Genomic DNA, 16,126 nt, shown 5'->3' on the forward strand with positions numbered 1-16,126 from the left:
TTCGGTGTCCGGGGCTAACGGCCTCCGCTGCCTGGAAGCACGCCGGCACCGGAGCTCCCGGGGGCATTTGTTTACACACTTATGTCCTGGGCGTAGGGCTCCGAGTAGTCAGACTCGGCATTAAGAACCATCCGAATATTCAACATTAATTACAGCCACAGGTTCAAATCTGTATGGAAGTATTCCTCCATCTTCCCGATCAACCGATACTCCTATTTCTTCATCTGATGAGGATAAATACGAGAAATCGGCGCTGGGCATAAATGGTGTCCCATATAAACAAGCCTTTGCCGCGGCACGGTACACGTCACATCCGCGCACATAAATCATGTGACTTGCGAAAATGGCAGCGCCCCTGAAAGTTCGTAATTGTCGATAAAAATCTTCTCAAAACACTATTAAATGAGAGAGGATTTAACATTATGCTGTCAAAATAGAGTACATATTACATGACCTATTTGATACATTGTTCATGCGGAGCACTGGAATTCCCCTTTAAGTTTAATAGTTTAATAATAGTCTGTTCCAATACTTTTGCTCACTTGAAAAGTGGGTGGCTTCAAACAAAAGGTTCTCTGTCCTGAGTTATTGAACACGTCTAGATGTAAATACCATGAAACAAAAGCTGGAATTCCAAACCTTTTGTCTCATATTCATCTTTTGATCTGAAACCATATTGTAGCAACAGTAATCGTGGCGAAGTCTTCCTCGTTACCATAACGACCAGGGGGGCTGGCCTCGACCACGTGACCCAGAGCAGCAGCCCGAAGCCAAGGGTGCGCGCGAGCCCGCGCGTGCGTGCGGCGGACAGTTCGGCGGCCGCGGTCGAACCGAGCAGCTGGGCCGAACCTCCCCGTGTAGTCTGGAATCACGACAACGAGGATGGAGCTCTCGGCGATGGGCGACCGCGTCTTCGCCGCCGAAGCCATACTGAAGCGCCGCGTCCGAAAGGTGAGCCTCCGCCTCGACCGCGTTTTGACAGATGTTGTCCGCGGGAAAGTCGTCCGTCCCCGGGGGGGTCTCTTCTCTCTTTCTGGCGTCGGTCGGAGGCCTCCGGCTTGCTAAGCTACATGCTAAGCTAGCTGCGACAGTCGACCCTGCTGCTCTTTTGAGGGTTTTTGCCCAGCAGTTAAAAAAAAAAAGGACAAAAGAACCTTGCTCGTGAAAGAATGGGGCCGACGGGAGGTGTTTTTAAAATGGGGCCTGATTTATGGGTTAGCAAATTGTAGCTAAAGCTACACGGCCACAGTGGGCGTGCATACCACTGTCTCTTGATGTCACTTTACTCATTAGTGTTATTAAAAAAAAATTGTTACACGTGACTCTTTTCTATATGAAGTCTTTCGGTAGTTACTTCAACTTGGGTTAGTGCCCATGAGATCAGTAGTATCAGTGAAAAGTCTCTCAACAATACCAGGGTCAGGCTCGGGTCAAGGGTCAGGTCGATGCAATGAACCGGTAGCACCCCCCACCCGAAAAAGGCATCTGGTGACCTTTGAATGGCCTTCGCCCAAAACTTTCACTGAGCTTCTCACCATATGTGGTTCCCGGATCTTTTCTTCTCAAATCCGCCTCATTGTTGTCCAAAAAACACTTTGCAATCACTGATGCTTTATCATTAAACTTTTTTTTTGTAATTATTGTTATTGCACTCGAGTACATATGTGTATGGTGCACTGGTACTTTCAAAATACTTTGGTGTCATGCCTTAAAAACATGACATTCTTGAAGTCGGGGTTAAAATGTTCAACAGTGTTTGTGTGTCAAATTGTAATTTATTTTTTCACTTTTATCAAGAATTTCCATTGCTAATTAGTGAACACATTTTTTGAATGAATATTAACAAATAATTTGTAGTAGTTTTGTCAACTATTAGGTAACAGATTTAAAAAAAATGACACTACCATTTTAAATTTACAGTAAAACTATTTACAAATAAGTCCACATTGTATATTCACATGAACAAGTACCATATTACTAGGCAATGACAACAACATAATGTAATGTAATATTTTGCAACTGCTGCATTTATTTATTTTAGCAACAACTGTGCCTTGATGTTTTGTCTTTTTTTTTTACCTACGATGTTCTTCGGTTTTTGTTCCATTTTGTTGCACCTTGTGGAGAAGCACTCATCATTTCGTTGAATGCACAGCATATAATGACAATAAATGATTTTGATTTGATAATAGAATTGATTTCATGCTATAAAACAGACACCGAAGCAACATGAACGTAAATATGATACTGGGTGGTATATAGTCAGTCCACTCTATGAAAAATGTTGTATTTCTGCAGTTTTTCCAGGATGTTATTTTGTTGTTGTTATTGTTGTTGTTGTTGTTTTCTGTTGTGCTTAGCAGAAGCAGCACATGTACCTCTTGGCGAAAGTATCATATCGTGTGAAACCAACCGGGTAGCCATTTTCAAGAAAAGTTAATATTTCTAAAAAATAGTAGATTCAAATAAATAAAAAATTCCAATAAAAATGCAAGATTTAATGGCATTGCAAAGTATCACAATCATCGGCAAGTACTCAAATGCAAGGCCCTATTTGTATTCATACTTGTCTGAACAAAGTTGTTGGTGAGTCCCTACTATGAATTGGAATTATTTTTCTTTTAAATCATAGGAGGGACTGTTCCACACAAAAAGCAGCACACTGACGAAGAAAGGAATTAATCAGGAATATCGATTAATCACCAAACCCGAGTAGAACATGAACGCATCCTGTGTTTTCTTTGCAGGGAAGACTTGAATACCTGGTGAAATGGAAGGGATGGGCAATGAAGTAAGTGCTGCTTCGCATGGTCACGTGTGCACTGAAGCCTTGTTTTAAATGTCTTAATATAGATTTTTGTATTTTGTTTGGGGTTGGGGGGGGGGGGATGAGACGTGTCCTCTTTTCATGTGTTTTTTGTGCTCATTCAGGGATAGCACTTGGGAGCCGGAGGAGAATATTCTGGATGACAGGCTGATACTAGGCTTTGAGCAAAAGTGAGTGGATGACATCATGGGATTATTTTGAATCCTTCTCATGCACGTGACGTCACTATTTTCACGGCGCCATATTGCGGGTCAAAAAGAGCTCCTCGACAGTGTCGGGGACGTTGAACCGGAGCAGAATAATCACAATGCCTGAGACTCGTTGTGCTGTTGGTTGTCACAACAAACGAGACAGATATTCAAAGAGATCATTCTCGGCAATACCAGCTGAAAAGACCAGAAAATATCGATTTCGGCAATTAAACATGATGGATGGTGCCCCAACCAAAATATGCACACGCCTGTGTAGCAATCGCTTCATTTCAGGTAGGAATTATTCCTCTGAATCTCAAATGACCAAGAAGAATTTATAATGCCAAGTTGGTTCATTTGAGAACAATGCATCGCAGAGGTTTACAAAGGTTAAGTGTGGCCGCAATCACTTTTGTGTACGTTCCATGGAGAAGACTCCGTCCTCTTTTTTTTTTTTCCCAATCATAGTTAATGAATGAGAGTTTGTGTAAAACCATGGGTCATTTATATAAATATTGTAATTTGTATTGAATACCATCTGAAAAGATCGATGGATTCCAGCAAAGGTTAACGTGCGGCCGAACGCTTCCGTGTTAGCGAGCCGTCAAAACCGTCACTATGCAGGATTTATTCCTGATGAGAACAGATCCAGCAACAAAGTATTCATATGTGTCCAGACTTTTCTACGCTTTCAAACTTTTCCGTGTAAATCTCGTCAACTTTCTCACCAGATCCATGTGTATATCCAGTTGTTCAAGACAAGCGGAAGCGTGTTAACGTTCCACTTTCTTATCGGCGAAAACATCAACTTCAGCATTAAATACGGGTCCTCTATGCTGAGTTCATCTATTTTTTCCACATACCTTCGTTTATTTTCACCTTCTACATGTCCAAAGGTATCGGACAAGACTGGGTGTCGTGGTATAAGACATATTTTCATGTCGTCTCCAACCGACTTAGCATTGAAAAATGCTTTGCTAGACAAGCAATATGGCGACATAAACAAAAGTCACGCGATTTTAAGACGTAGGTGCACGAGCTCTATACTGACGTATGTAGGCGTGTATTTAATGTGATACTATATTGAAACAGTCAAGGGTATCCAGGGACATTTGTTTGCTCAACTGCTGATGGGAGTTGGCAATGGCTGTAGCTCCACATTCGAAAGTAGCAGGGGAAGCTTATTTACTGTACTGCAGAAGTGGGTGAGCATTTATTAAAAGGCAGGCCTTGATGTATTAATATATTTTTGCAAATGGTATTTGCATGGGCATTTATCTGCTCAAAAGCGTACAGTCTTTGCAATTATGTTTTTTTTTAATGAATTTTTTTTTTTTTTTACAAGAAACTGCCCTGGGATGTTTGTTTACTCAACTACAGATGGGGTAAGGGTTTAATAAGTAGGAAGCATTATGTGTTACCTTCATTACATAATTAATAGTCGCCGGGACTGATTATTAAAATGAAGGAAATGCCAATAGTTGCTTTCAGGAGCCTAAAAAAAACAAATGTAAATTTTCATACATTGAATAGATACATTTTTAAAAGAAAAAAGAAGCACTTTACACTATTGGATTTCATAATGAAATACATTAATAAATAAAATTTTAAAAATAAGTTGGTGCATCATAAAAATTCAATGGGTATTGTGCTGGTCTTTTTAGTATGCCTGCTTAGGCCACAAGGGGGCAGTATAATACATAATAAAATTGATGATTTGATGATGAAACTCACAAGGCCACGCCCCCTTGGGTTCCCATGAGTGTGGGAAAATGTAAATGTGTGTGGTTAGCTAGCAACCTTAGCTTAGACCAAAAAAAAAACAGAGTCATTATTTCAATTCTGAAGTTATGTATATTGGGTTGGTCGGGCTTCCATAATATATGGAAATGTAAAGCATTGTGGAGAGCTAATGGGCAGGGCAGTACTGTACTGTATGTGCTCAGATGTTAGTAATTGTTTGGTTTTTTTTTCTTTTTTTTTTTTACTTCTTCAGGGAACGAGAGCAGGAACGCAGCGGGCCAAAAAAGCGGGGTCCGAAACCCAAAAACCTTGCGATAAAGGTAAATGAAGATGAGACACTGAACCACAAATCCAAAAGCAAAATAATCCACGCATGGCACAACACGATGAGATTCCCACAACAACTACAATAATAAACATTATTGAATTAAATGTATCTGTGTAAAGGCAAATTTTGACTTTTCTGTTGATCCGGTTCACGCCTGTATTTCTTTTTACGGTGAAATGGATAACGCGTTGTAAAAGCCCGCCATTGTTTTGCTAAACTACTGAAAGAGAACTGAACCAAACATTTCGTCAATATCCATCCACAACCTTAATGACGTATGTTTGGTTCCCAGTCTTTTATTTTAAAAGTCACTACTCAAACTCCTGACAGTCTTGCGATTTTTTTAAAAAAATAATCTAGTAAATTAATTACGACCACCACTCACTCGATTTATACTCCTACCCCACAAAGTCTCTGGATTTTATTGAAACCCTTAACCCTTTGCAGTAGATTAATCCCAAACAAAGTTTGTGAAATATTTTTTTGTTCCAGGCTCAAAAAGGAGAAACAAGCACTCGATGCACTAAATCCCGGCAAGCGACATCGCGTTCCACATCCAGCCGAGCGACTCCTTCCTCCTCCTCCACCTCCGCCTCCTCCATACCTCACCCTTTAGCGCCCACATCCCCGAAGCTCAGCTCCCTGGCTGCAACCCACAAATTAAAGAAAGACATTCACCGCTGCCATCGCATGTCCCGCCGCCCCCTCCCCCGCTCCGACCCAATGGCGTCCTCCTTCGCCGGGCCCGGCACCTTCCCGTCCCGCCCTCACGCTTCGCCGTTCTCCGAGACGGTGCGGATCCTCAACCGCCGCGTGAAACCCCGCGAGGTCAAGCGGGGCCGCATCATCCTCAACCTGAAGGTAATTGACAAGCCGGGTAGGGGCAGTTCGACGGGTGGCGGCTCTCGGAGTCTCCCGGGGGGGCGCCAGAACCTCCCCTCCCGCAATCGCATCATCGGGAAGAAGGGAGAAGCTCCGTACAGACCGTTCCAACCCCCGCTGAAGATGCTCGGCTTCCCCATGTACGGGAAGCCTTTCGGGTTGCAGTGCGGGGGCCCGCTGTCCTTTCACCCGCAACCCGGATCCTGCAACTCCAGGAACACCCATCCAGCCCCATCTCACTTTCGGGCTAGCGTACCTCCTTCCCCCTCCAGCGGGAACCCTAAACCGTCCCAGTCTGGGTCACCTTCCACTGTACCGCCACAGTCCGGCAAAAGTCCGGCAGAATCTCCAAATATCCCCACATCCGCTCCCGCCAACCCCGCCGTATCGCCCATCCTGCCGACCGGCGAGGACGCCGGCGACGGCCCTGGCGCCTCGCTGCCCCAAGGCGGCGGCGCCCCTCCAGAACAAGCCAGGGTGCCCGCCGAGGGTGACCCCGACTGGCATCCGCAAATGGGACCCAGCTGCAAAGATGTGGTGGTCACCGATGTCACCACCAATTTGGTCACCGTCACCATCAAGGAATTCCCCTCTCCGGCTTCGGGCCCCACCTCACCCGTCTCTGCGGAGGGCAGCGCTTCCCCAGCGCCCTGCGCCATCCCCGATACCCCAGAGACCCCTCCGCCCAAGCCATAACAAGTCAGGGGGTATCACCACTGAAGCAAGTCACGTGGTACCACCACTGAATATCACCTTCCCATGTCCAATGTCCGCTTTTACGAAAGCTCTCTTTTGCCAGGTATTAATTTAACCATACAGTAATCGCCTGATATTTGCAGGACATTGGACCAAGATTTGATGTGAACTGGCCAAAACCGTGAGTAATTCATGCCCAAAATGTTTTGTTCTAACTAGTTTATAACTGCCTGTATTAATAGGTTAAATCTTAAGCACCACAAACTGCAATCCCATTTCTAACTCAACTTGATTTCCTGCTCATGCACTAGAAGATTCGCCGTAATTTTATAAACGGGGTTCATCTACGTTTCTGCGGAGATCTTGAACTCGCTTGAATTGTTGTGATAAAAGAATTGCCTTTAGGGCCTCAACGGTCTCGAAACGGAGTTGATGACGAAAACCCGGGAAAAAAAGGCACCCAGTAGTGCTCCTTGTAAATGTTGGAAAGATTTTAACTCGCGCCACCAGTTTCACAAAATTGGGCACACATTTTTATCATGACAGGACTCGGGGGGGGGGAACTCAGTACTCATGGGACCTCTTCGGATTCTCGTTTTTGCTTAGGACCTTTCCTGTCCTGGCTGAGCGAGATGAACCGGAAGTACTTGGAGGATAGATAGATTGTTTGAAAAATGTAAAAATGCATTGGAAAGGATCCTCGATGCCAGCTTTAAGCTACCTGTAGCACTCCTGAGCATAAGGGATAGAAGATGGGAGAATCGGAAGAGGACCATGCCTTAAAGTTGAAGCGAAAGACAGACATTTTGGACGTGACTTTGTTCAGATGTCCCCCAGTCAGAAGCTTGTACCCGAGATGGGTACGTGACACCAAGTTGCCAAGCCCATTTGCATATGTCCTCTACAGTAGCCATCAAAATTTGATGATTGTTTGAAGATTCACCAAAAAAGCAGGACATGCCACGGAGAGCTTGCAGCGGTGTACATCTCGTGAGCCGTTTTCAATATTTTTACACAAAATCTATACGAAATTAGGTGCAGTCAACATTGCAGCGCGATAGCTGCAATAATAGATATACTGTATCGCTACATTAATACCTCAATGAAGGTGTTGATTAAATCTATTAAAAGAGTTGAAGATTTCTGTTACTATGAACACGATGAAACTCCACCCAGCGTAATGCCTATATTAAATTGTGTACTTTGAATGATATGGCAGCTACTATGTCCCACCTGCCACGTGGCTACACTTGGTCCACTTGTCCAGCTACGACGCGTTCGCGGGCGCTTGGACAAACGTTTGTGAAGCACGTGAAAGAAATCGCCTGCGGAGGAGCGTTTCAAACCAAAGCCTCTGCCCCGCCCTGACGACTTTCTTCAAAAGTACGTCCTTACGATTTTGGCGTGTCTGCGCAATGAACACACAGTACAGCGAGGTAAATGAATGAAATGCACTTGACTGCGTCTCTAGTTTATGTTTAATAATTCGTTAATGCCTTTCACCCTCAACGCATATACAGTATACACAAAGTACAAGCGAGTGTTTGTATGCACGCAGACTCGCGAGCAGCATCGGTAGACTTTATAAGTTATGGCCGTCCTTGTCGACCCCCCCCACCCCCTTGCCTTGACGATATCTGTGACTCTTGTTTAGTAACTATGCCATGTGTCAAGGTCTGGAAGGTCCGTGACTGTTTTGAAAGCAGCGTAGGCAAGTAAACTTAACTTCTATAATACCATTAATTGGTTGATGAGAGCTATTGAAATCTTGGTGCACATGGGCAATCGTGCAATTTAAATTAGGAAAAATTAAAAAAAAAAAAATCCCATCTTCTCAAACGTCTTTTGTAATTTTTTTAACACAAAATAAGATGGACAACGCTTATGTGAAAAACGTGTGCATCCATCCATCCATCCATCCATTCTTTACCGCTTCTCTGGGTCAGGTAGTTTCAGCAGGGATACCCAGACTTCCCTTTCCCCGGCCACTTGTTCAAGCTCTTCCTTAGGGATCCCGAGGCGTTCCCAGGCTAGCCGAGAGACATATTCTCTTCAGCGTGTCCTGGGTCGCCCTCGCGGTCTCTTTCCAGTGGGACATGCCCGGAACACCCCACCAGGGAGGAATCCGGATCAGATGCCCCAGCCACTTCATCTGGCTCCTCTCAACGCGGAGGGGCAGTGGCTCGACATTGAGCCCATCCCGGATGACCGAGCTTCTCACCCTATCTCTTAAGGGAGAGATTGGACACTCTGCGGAGGAAACTCATTTTGGCTGCTTGTATCCGGGATCTTGTTCTTTCAGTCACGACCCAAAGCTCGTGCCCATGGGTGAGGGTAGGAAAGTAGATCGACTGGTAAATTGAGAGCTTTGCCTTTCGACTTAGCTCCCTCTTTACCACAACGGACCGATACAAAGTCCGCATCACTGCAGACACTGCACCGATAACTCTGTCGATCTCTCGCTCCATTTTTCCCTCATTCGTGAACAAGACTCCAAGATACTTGACCTCCTCCACTTGGGGCAGGATCTTATCCCCGACCCGGAGAGGGCACGCCACCATTTTCCGACTGAGGACCATGGTCTCAGATTTGGAGGTGCTGATTCTCATCCCATCCGCTTCACACTTGGCTGCAAACCACTCCACTGAGGGTTGGATAGCAGGGCTTGATGAAGCCAACAGAACCGCATCATCTGCAAAAAGCAGAGATGTGATGCTGAGGCCACCAAACCGGACACCCTCTACGCCTTGGCTGCGCCTAGAAATTCTGTCCATAAAAGTTGTGAACAAAGTCAGATAACTGGCAGCTATGGCGGAGTCCAACTGTCACCGGAAATCAGTCCGACTTATTGCTGGCGATGCGAACCAAACTCTTGATAGCGGTCGTACAGGGACCGAACAGCCCGTTTTTTTTCCTGGATGTGGGGCTCGATGCCGAGAGCCTGGTGGCTAGGCCTGCACCCATAGGGCTCGGCCGGGCACAGCCCGAAAGGGTAACATGGGTCCCCCTTCCCATGGGCTCACCGCCTGTGAGAAAAACGTGTGCAAAACTACAAAAAAATGACATTCTTGTAAAATTCGAGGGCCACGCTAACATTCAACTTTCATATTAAGGTGGGGGCCACAAAATATTGTCTCACGGACGCAATTGGCCCGCAGGTCCCCAGTTTGAGACCCCTGCTGTACAGTAATTGCATCCTGGAACCAGACAATTGGTTACATGGACTGCGATCAAAAAGCATGGCATCAGGGCGGGAGAGCCTCAAGAGTGAAACTTCGCACCCCATATGCGCTGCTAATTTACACAGCCGTCGTCCCGCCTAGGTCAGGGAGCGACCTCCATCCCGAGAGGAATATAGGCGGGACGACTTGGTGTTCTTACCATTCCGTTTATTCCTGACTTGAAGAAGCTTTGCAAAAGGGCCTGTAGTGGACTGACGTTCATCGCTGAAAAGTACAAAGTGCACGTTTGCGCTTGCTACATGCCCGAAACACTATGCCGATGGGTCTTTTGCTAGCCGTATGTTTTACTGTGTTGCTTTTCAACCCAGTTCTCTTGGGTTGGTTTGTCCACTAAATACAACTCAGGTTTTTCTTGAATCCTTAACAATTATTTGCCTCTTGATTATGCTGAGTCAAAACCTCCTCAGACCTTGACACATTCATGTTAACGTAGTACAGTGGTACCTCTACTTACAAACATCTCTAGTTTAAACAAAAAATTCAGGTTACAAAACGCCGCCTCGTAAAAATATTGTCTCCAGTTGTGAAGAAAATTCAGGCAGGATACGAAAGGCAAAAATAGGCGCTGAATTCGCAGCCCCCAAATTCCACCGACCGTAAACATCCTGTATCTTGGGTTTGTGTGGCGCAAAAGAGCTGCTTTCCCATTTGCTATTGTCTTAGCATCTTCCTGCCATCAGATTGGCTAGGAGGGATGTCAGTCTTTACCCGTGATGCACTTCCTGTATCTTGGTTTGTGTGGTGCGATGGAGCTGCTCTCCCATTGGCTATCACTGTCGCATCTTCCTGGCATCACATTGGCTAGGAGGGATGTCAATATTTACCCATGATCCACTTCCTGTGTCTTGGTTTGTATGGTGCGATAGAGCTGCTCTCCCATTGGCTATCGCCGTAGCATATTCCTGCTATCCCATTGGCTAGGAGGGACGTCCATCTCATACCCATGATGATTTTCGTTTCCCTTGGGACACTCGACTGTCACCGAATCACTTTTGCGCACATGGGTAGAGTACAAATTTTTTGTGAGTTTTGAGTTTGTGTTTTTTGCAAGTTTATTCATCTTTCTTCACCAAGAGCCCCAAGAAACTGGAGTGAAATTAAGTTGTGTGCGTATATTTTCTCTCGGCCTTCTCCTCCGTCCCCCACGATGCCTTTTGCTTGCCTTCTTTTCGCATAGTCGCCCAACGTCAAACGAACGCCGGAACAAATTAATTTCATAAGTAGAGGTACCGCTGTATTACAGAGCCCCCCTAATACGTTGCCTTATAGCTGCTCCGTTCACCCCTAGCCGCACTGCGGGCGACGGCCGTTTTACCTCGCCTCAGCTCTGAAAAGGAAAAAAAAAAACCACTTACAGTTAGCCTGCCACAACTTAAGCATGAATAAGAATACTCAAGATGTAAAGCGCTTTGTTTTTTCTGCATACTTAACGGCTTTCACTGTTGTCAGTACTCAAAAGGTTCGCTCGGGAGGACTCATTCCAAAAGTGGGCCGCGTGAAGTAACAAATAGGTCTTTTGAAGTTAATGATTTTTTTGGTGTGAGCTCTTCCGAGTTCCGTATATTTCTGCTATGTTTAAGTTGTGGGTTGAAGTTCAGTGTAAGTGTACCAAGGTGTTAGGCTTCTAGGTGTTCTTGTCCTTTTTTTTTTGTTTTGTCACAAAGGGTAGCACAACTTGACTCAGTGGCCTATTTTTCTACAAAATAGGGCTTGTGTTTTGTATTTTTTTTTTGGCCGTGTTTCCCCCCTTTTTTTAATGGTTTGCTTCTTATATAATGTCCAGTGCTATATTTAGCAATATTTTTTTAAAGGAAGGATCCTTCTTTATTGATTTAAAATAAAACATGCTTTTTAAGGCCTCGTGTTCTTTGTACTGTATTCCCACATTCTCGAAATATGCATAATTCTGCTCGGTGTGATGCAATTCAGTGTGGGTTTGAACCAGAAGGCTCTGTCATTGCTCGTATATGAATTATGTACACGGGTGACGCATGTTTTCAATTGTACAAATGATATATATTTGCTTGTCATGTTACCTGTTAAATCTTGTTGCTTTGTGTTTTTCCTTTTCTGAGAGTTTAAATTAAAAGGCTGTCAAGAAGCAGTTTGATTTTTTTTTAAAAAAATATATAAAATACTCTACACTTGAAGAGTTATCTAATAGCCCTTGGGCACGAGTGACCTAGAGCAAGATACTGAAGTCCAAGTTGGTCCCAATGCTGCATCCTCAGTTTGTGAATTGAGTGGACAGCGCTGAAGCGCCATACAAGTGAAGGCTCGGTTAAAATTGAAATTTGACGTTAACCGCAGTAATATGTACAAATGGGTTGTTTTCACGTGCCTCGGACGGCGGCCACTTTTTTTTAATCCCTGAGCTCCGTTACTCATACATACGCAAGGTGGACTAAATTATGTTTCTAACTGCATTTATTGAAGACGCGACCGACAGCACATCAAGCCCAGACTGATTATTAGGCGACATGGCATACACGCATCATGGGACTCAGGACTGCGTCACAAAGGTGCAGTATTGTGCCCTTGATCTTTTATTCTATGTGACAGAAATCATGGAGGAGTGAGTGGCATCGGACACTTGTCTGCTCAAGACACTTCGTAAATGGTTAGTTCAGTCTTGTTTTTTATAGTTAGGTTGTTGTAGCTAACAAAAATTCCTGCAGTATGTGCTGAGCTCTGTAACGTCTGTGCACCATTCATTCCTCGTTGATATGAAAGCATATTCCACCGCCTTTCGTTGTCCGTGTTAGCGTACAGGTAAGTGCCCATGTAAAAAAAACTACAGTGAAGAAAATAAGTATTTGAACACCCTGCTATATTGCAAGTTCTCCCACTTAGAAATCATGGAGGAGTCTGAAATTTTCATGGCGGGTGCCATGTCCACTGTGAGAGAGGTAATATAAAAATCCAGAAATCACAATGTATGATTTTTTTTTTTTAAAGATTTATTTGTGTGATACAGCTGCAAATAAGTATTTGAACACCTGTCTATCTAAAAATGGGGTCATTACAGGTGCGTATTGGTAACAAGGTGGTACCGGGCTCTCGCTGATTGTCTATGCCTACTTGAGACAAATTGCAGGTAGGGATGGAATCACAGTATGAAATACTACTGAAGAAACAGCATATCTATTTTTTAAAATTGTACAGGGGAAATAGGAGACGATCTCAGTCTCGGGCAAGAGCTTGAGTGCGACATAGTGGTTTGTGCTGATGATCCAAAGATAATGTGCCAGTTGGACTTGACTGCTGAGAAAGGTAACTGCAACTGATAACTGCAATCATGATACAGTGTGACCTTTACATTTGAAAGACCGTGAAGTTGTATTTTTTTTTCTTAATTGGGAATTCAACCTGATTTCTGGAAGTCCAAATTTCAGAAGTCGAACCAAGGTCATCCATGACATCAGGAATGGAACTTACGATGTGTAAAAGTACCACACACTTCCCTATCATGGGTGCTCAGTACAATTTGGCTATATTTACCTTAGGCAGGGCAAGCACATAAAACATACAGTAAGGAAAATAAGTATTTGAACACCCTGCTATATTGCAAGTTCTCCTACTTGGAAACCATGGAGGTGTCTGAAATTTTCATCGTAGGTACATGTCCACTGTGAGGAAGATAATCTGAAAAGAAAAATCCAGAAATCACAATGTATGGTTTTTAAAGATTTATCTGTGTGATACAGCTGCAAATTAGTATTTGAACATCTGTATCAGCTAGAGTTCCGACCCTCAAAGACCTTTTAGTCCGCCTTTAAAAGTCCACCTCCACTCCATGTATTATCCTGAATCAGATGCACCAGTGTGAGGTCGTTAGCTGCATAAAGACACGTGTCCACCCCATACAATCAGTAAGACTCGAACTTGTAACATGGCCATGACCAAAGAGCTGTCCGAAGACACCAAAGACAAAATTGTACAACTCCACACGGCTGGAAAAGCAGCTTGGTGGAAAAAAAGGTCCACTGTTGGAGCAATCATGAGAAAATGGAAGAAGCTAAACATGACGGTCAATCTCAATCGGAGTGGAGACCCGCAAGATATCACTTCGTGGGGTCTCAATGATCCTTCGAAAGGTGAGGAATCAGCCCAGGACTACATGACAGGAGTAATACACTAAGACATCATGGTTTGAAATCACGCACGGCACGGAAGGTTCCCCCTCCTTAAACCAGCACGTCAAGGCCCGTCTTAAGTTTGCCAATGACCATTTGGGCGATACAGAGGAGTCATGGGAGAAGGTTTTATGGTCAGATGAGACCAAAATGGAACTTTTTGGTCATATTTCCACTCACTGTGTTTGGAGGCAGACGAATGATGAGTTCCAGCCCAAGAACACCATCCCTGACGTGAAGCACAGGGGTGGTAGCATCACGCTTTGGGGGTGTTTTTCTGCACACGGGACAGAACGACTGCACTGCATAAAGGAGAGGATGACCGCAGCCATGTATTGTGAGATTTTGGGGAACAACCTCTTTCCCTCAGTCAGACCATTGAAGATGGGCCGTGGGTGGGTCTTTCAACATGACAATGACCCGAAACACATAGCCAAGAAAACCAAGGACTGGCTCCCTAAGAAGCATATCAAGGTTCTGGCGTGGCCTCGTCAGTCTCCAGACCTAAACCCAAAAATGCAAATGGGTTGAGGGGGGTTTATTTTAAGGGTTTATTAGTTTCTTAGTTTAATAACTCAATTGGTAAAGTGCATTACCCTCCCAGAAGTTTTTCAATGTTCCACAGTGTGGCGCTGTTGGGCTGCGGTGGCCTCTGATCAGATTGGAGCTGCATCAAAAAACACTGGTTCCATGGAAAACCAGGTTATCTTTTCTGTAGCGTTACTCCTGCTCTAAAATCATTTCGTATGACACCAGAAGCACTTAGTTCCCACGGCTGCCGGCTGTGCCCTCTATTGACAATTCACACGGATTTAAAGTCGTCCCCTGGAGTGACATCAGTGGCCCACTTCTGTTCGAGTGCGTGCATAATGTCGGCCACCTCTGGAGATTAAGCCGCGATCTAGGCTGCAGGTTGAACTATTTATCAACGCTCTGGTGGCGTACAGCGCCGTAAAGCCTCGTTTTGAGCAGTTTACGACTGGAATACGAAGCTTAAATTGTTGTCGTCTCGGCGCCTGCTTCCACCAAGTGCTGGGGTCCAGAGATACGAGTTTAATTTGTTTTGTGACGATTCCCCCATTGAAATGAAGGCAAATGCCATGAATCTGTTCCAGCCTCCTCCCTGACTATATTGAATGCAGAAAAACAGAACTCTCCGATACTGTGCTGAAGTGACCCTGAAGCTGTTCTTTGGCTTACTGGAAGAAGAAGTCACTCAACTGTTCTGTTCTCCGCTCGCCTGCCAAAATGCGAAAGCGTACCCATTTTAGCATCAACAAATATCCTGAACTGTCCCATTTTTTTTTCTTAGGACCGGATTTCCGGGGTACCTGTCGGAGTATTACAGTATGTTGGGGCTAAAACACAGTAAAGATGGAGTGCAGTACCCCTGACTGCAGTCTTGAGACCCCCGTAAACCAGCCTAACAGAATACAGAATCGGGCTCGGCGTCTCTTTCGCTGTTAGCAACCTCACAAGGACTTCCCAAGGCCCTCTTAGAATCAATGAAGACCTTCATGCTGTCCAATTAGGACTCAAAACTTTGATCACACAACGAGGCTTGGTTTTAAGTTTGTTGGTGTAATGTGGATAACGCATTAGCGCGCTTATGCAGCATCGGGATTAGGTTTGCTTTCGTTTTAGTTCCGGCTCACTTTGTGCAACTTTTCTGCTATATTTACTCATATATACGCTAAGTGCCCCCCCCCCCTCCCACTGGCGTTCAACAAAGCAAAACGATTGATTTATTCCCTTTCATTTTGTTTGCGAACCGTGGATGTGGCCCATTAATGTTTAATGATTCCCCGCTTCCAGTTTTTATTCTGTCACGGGTGTGTGGAGGCAAAGAAACAATACCGATGTTGTTGACCGAGGAAATATATCCACTCATAAGGTACACAAACGAATGAGATCTAATACAAGACCTGAAAGCAAACATTCTGGTTTCGGCGCCTTGAGATACAAGTGATCCGATTAGCAGGTTTTTCGAGATACGAGCTGTCAATCTGACATTTTTATTTTTTCCTTTGATTTGCAAGCGTAAACTTGACATGCGTGTATGGTGACAGCTGACTTGACTC

The 16,126-nt window shown here is 44.6% G+C and overlaps 1 protein-coding gene across 1 annotated transcript in view; it reads left to right on the plus strand.

Moving 5' to 3' along the window:
• Nucleotides 1–682: 682 nt before the first annotated feature.
• The window catches only part of cbx6a (chromobox homolog 6a), a 28,350-nt gene continuing 12,906 nt past the window's right edge, over nt 683–16,126 (plus strand). Inside the window, exons 1-5 of the mRNA XM_061829224.1 lie at nt 683–951; nt 2,748–2,791; nt 2,932–2,997; nt 5,015–5,081; nt 5,582–5,950. Of these exons, the coding sequence (XP_061685208.1) occupies nt 883–951; nt 2,748–2,791; nt 2,932–2,997; nt 5,015–5,081; nt 5,582–5,950 (615 nt within the window). The 5' untranslated portion in view covers nt 683–882. The remainder of the gene's footprint in view (nt 952–2,747; nt 2,792–2,931; nt 2,998–5,014; nt 5,082–5,581; nt 5,951–16,126) is intronic.

The sequence above is a fragment of the Syngnathoides biaculeatus genome, chromosome 9 (assembly GCF_019802595.1).
Source record: "Syngnathoides biaculeatus isolate LvHL_M chromosome 9, ASM1980259v1, whole genome shotgun sequence".
NCBI classification, from domain to species: Eukaryota; Metazoa; Chordata; class Actinopteri; order Syngnathiformes; family Syngnathidae; genus Syngnathoides; species Syngnathoides biaculeatus.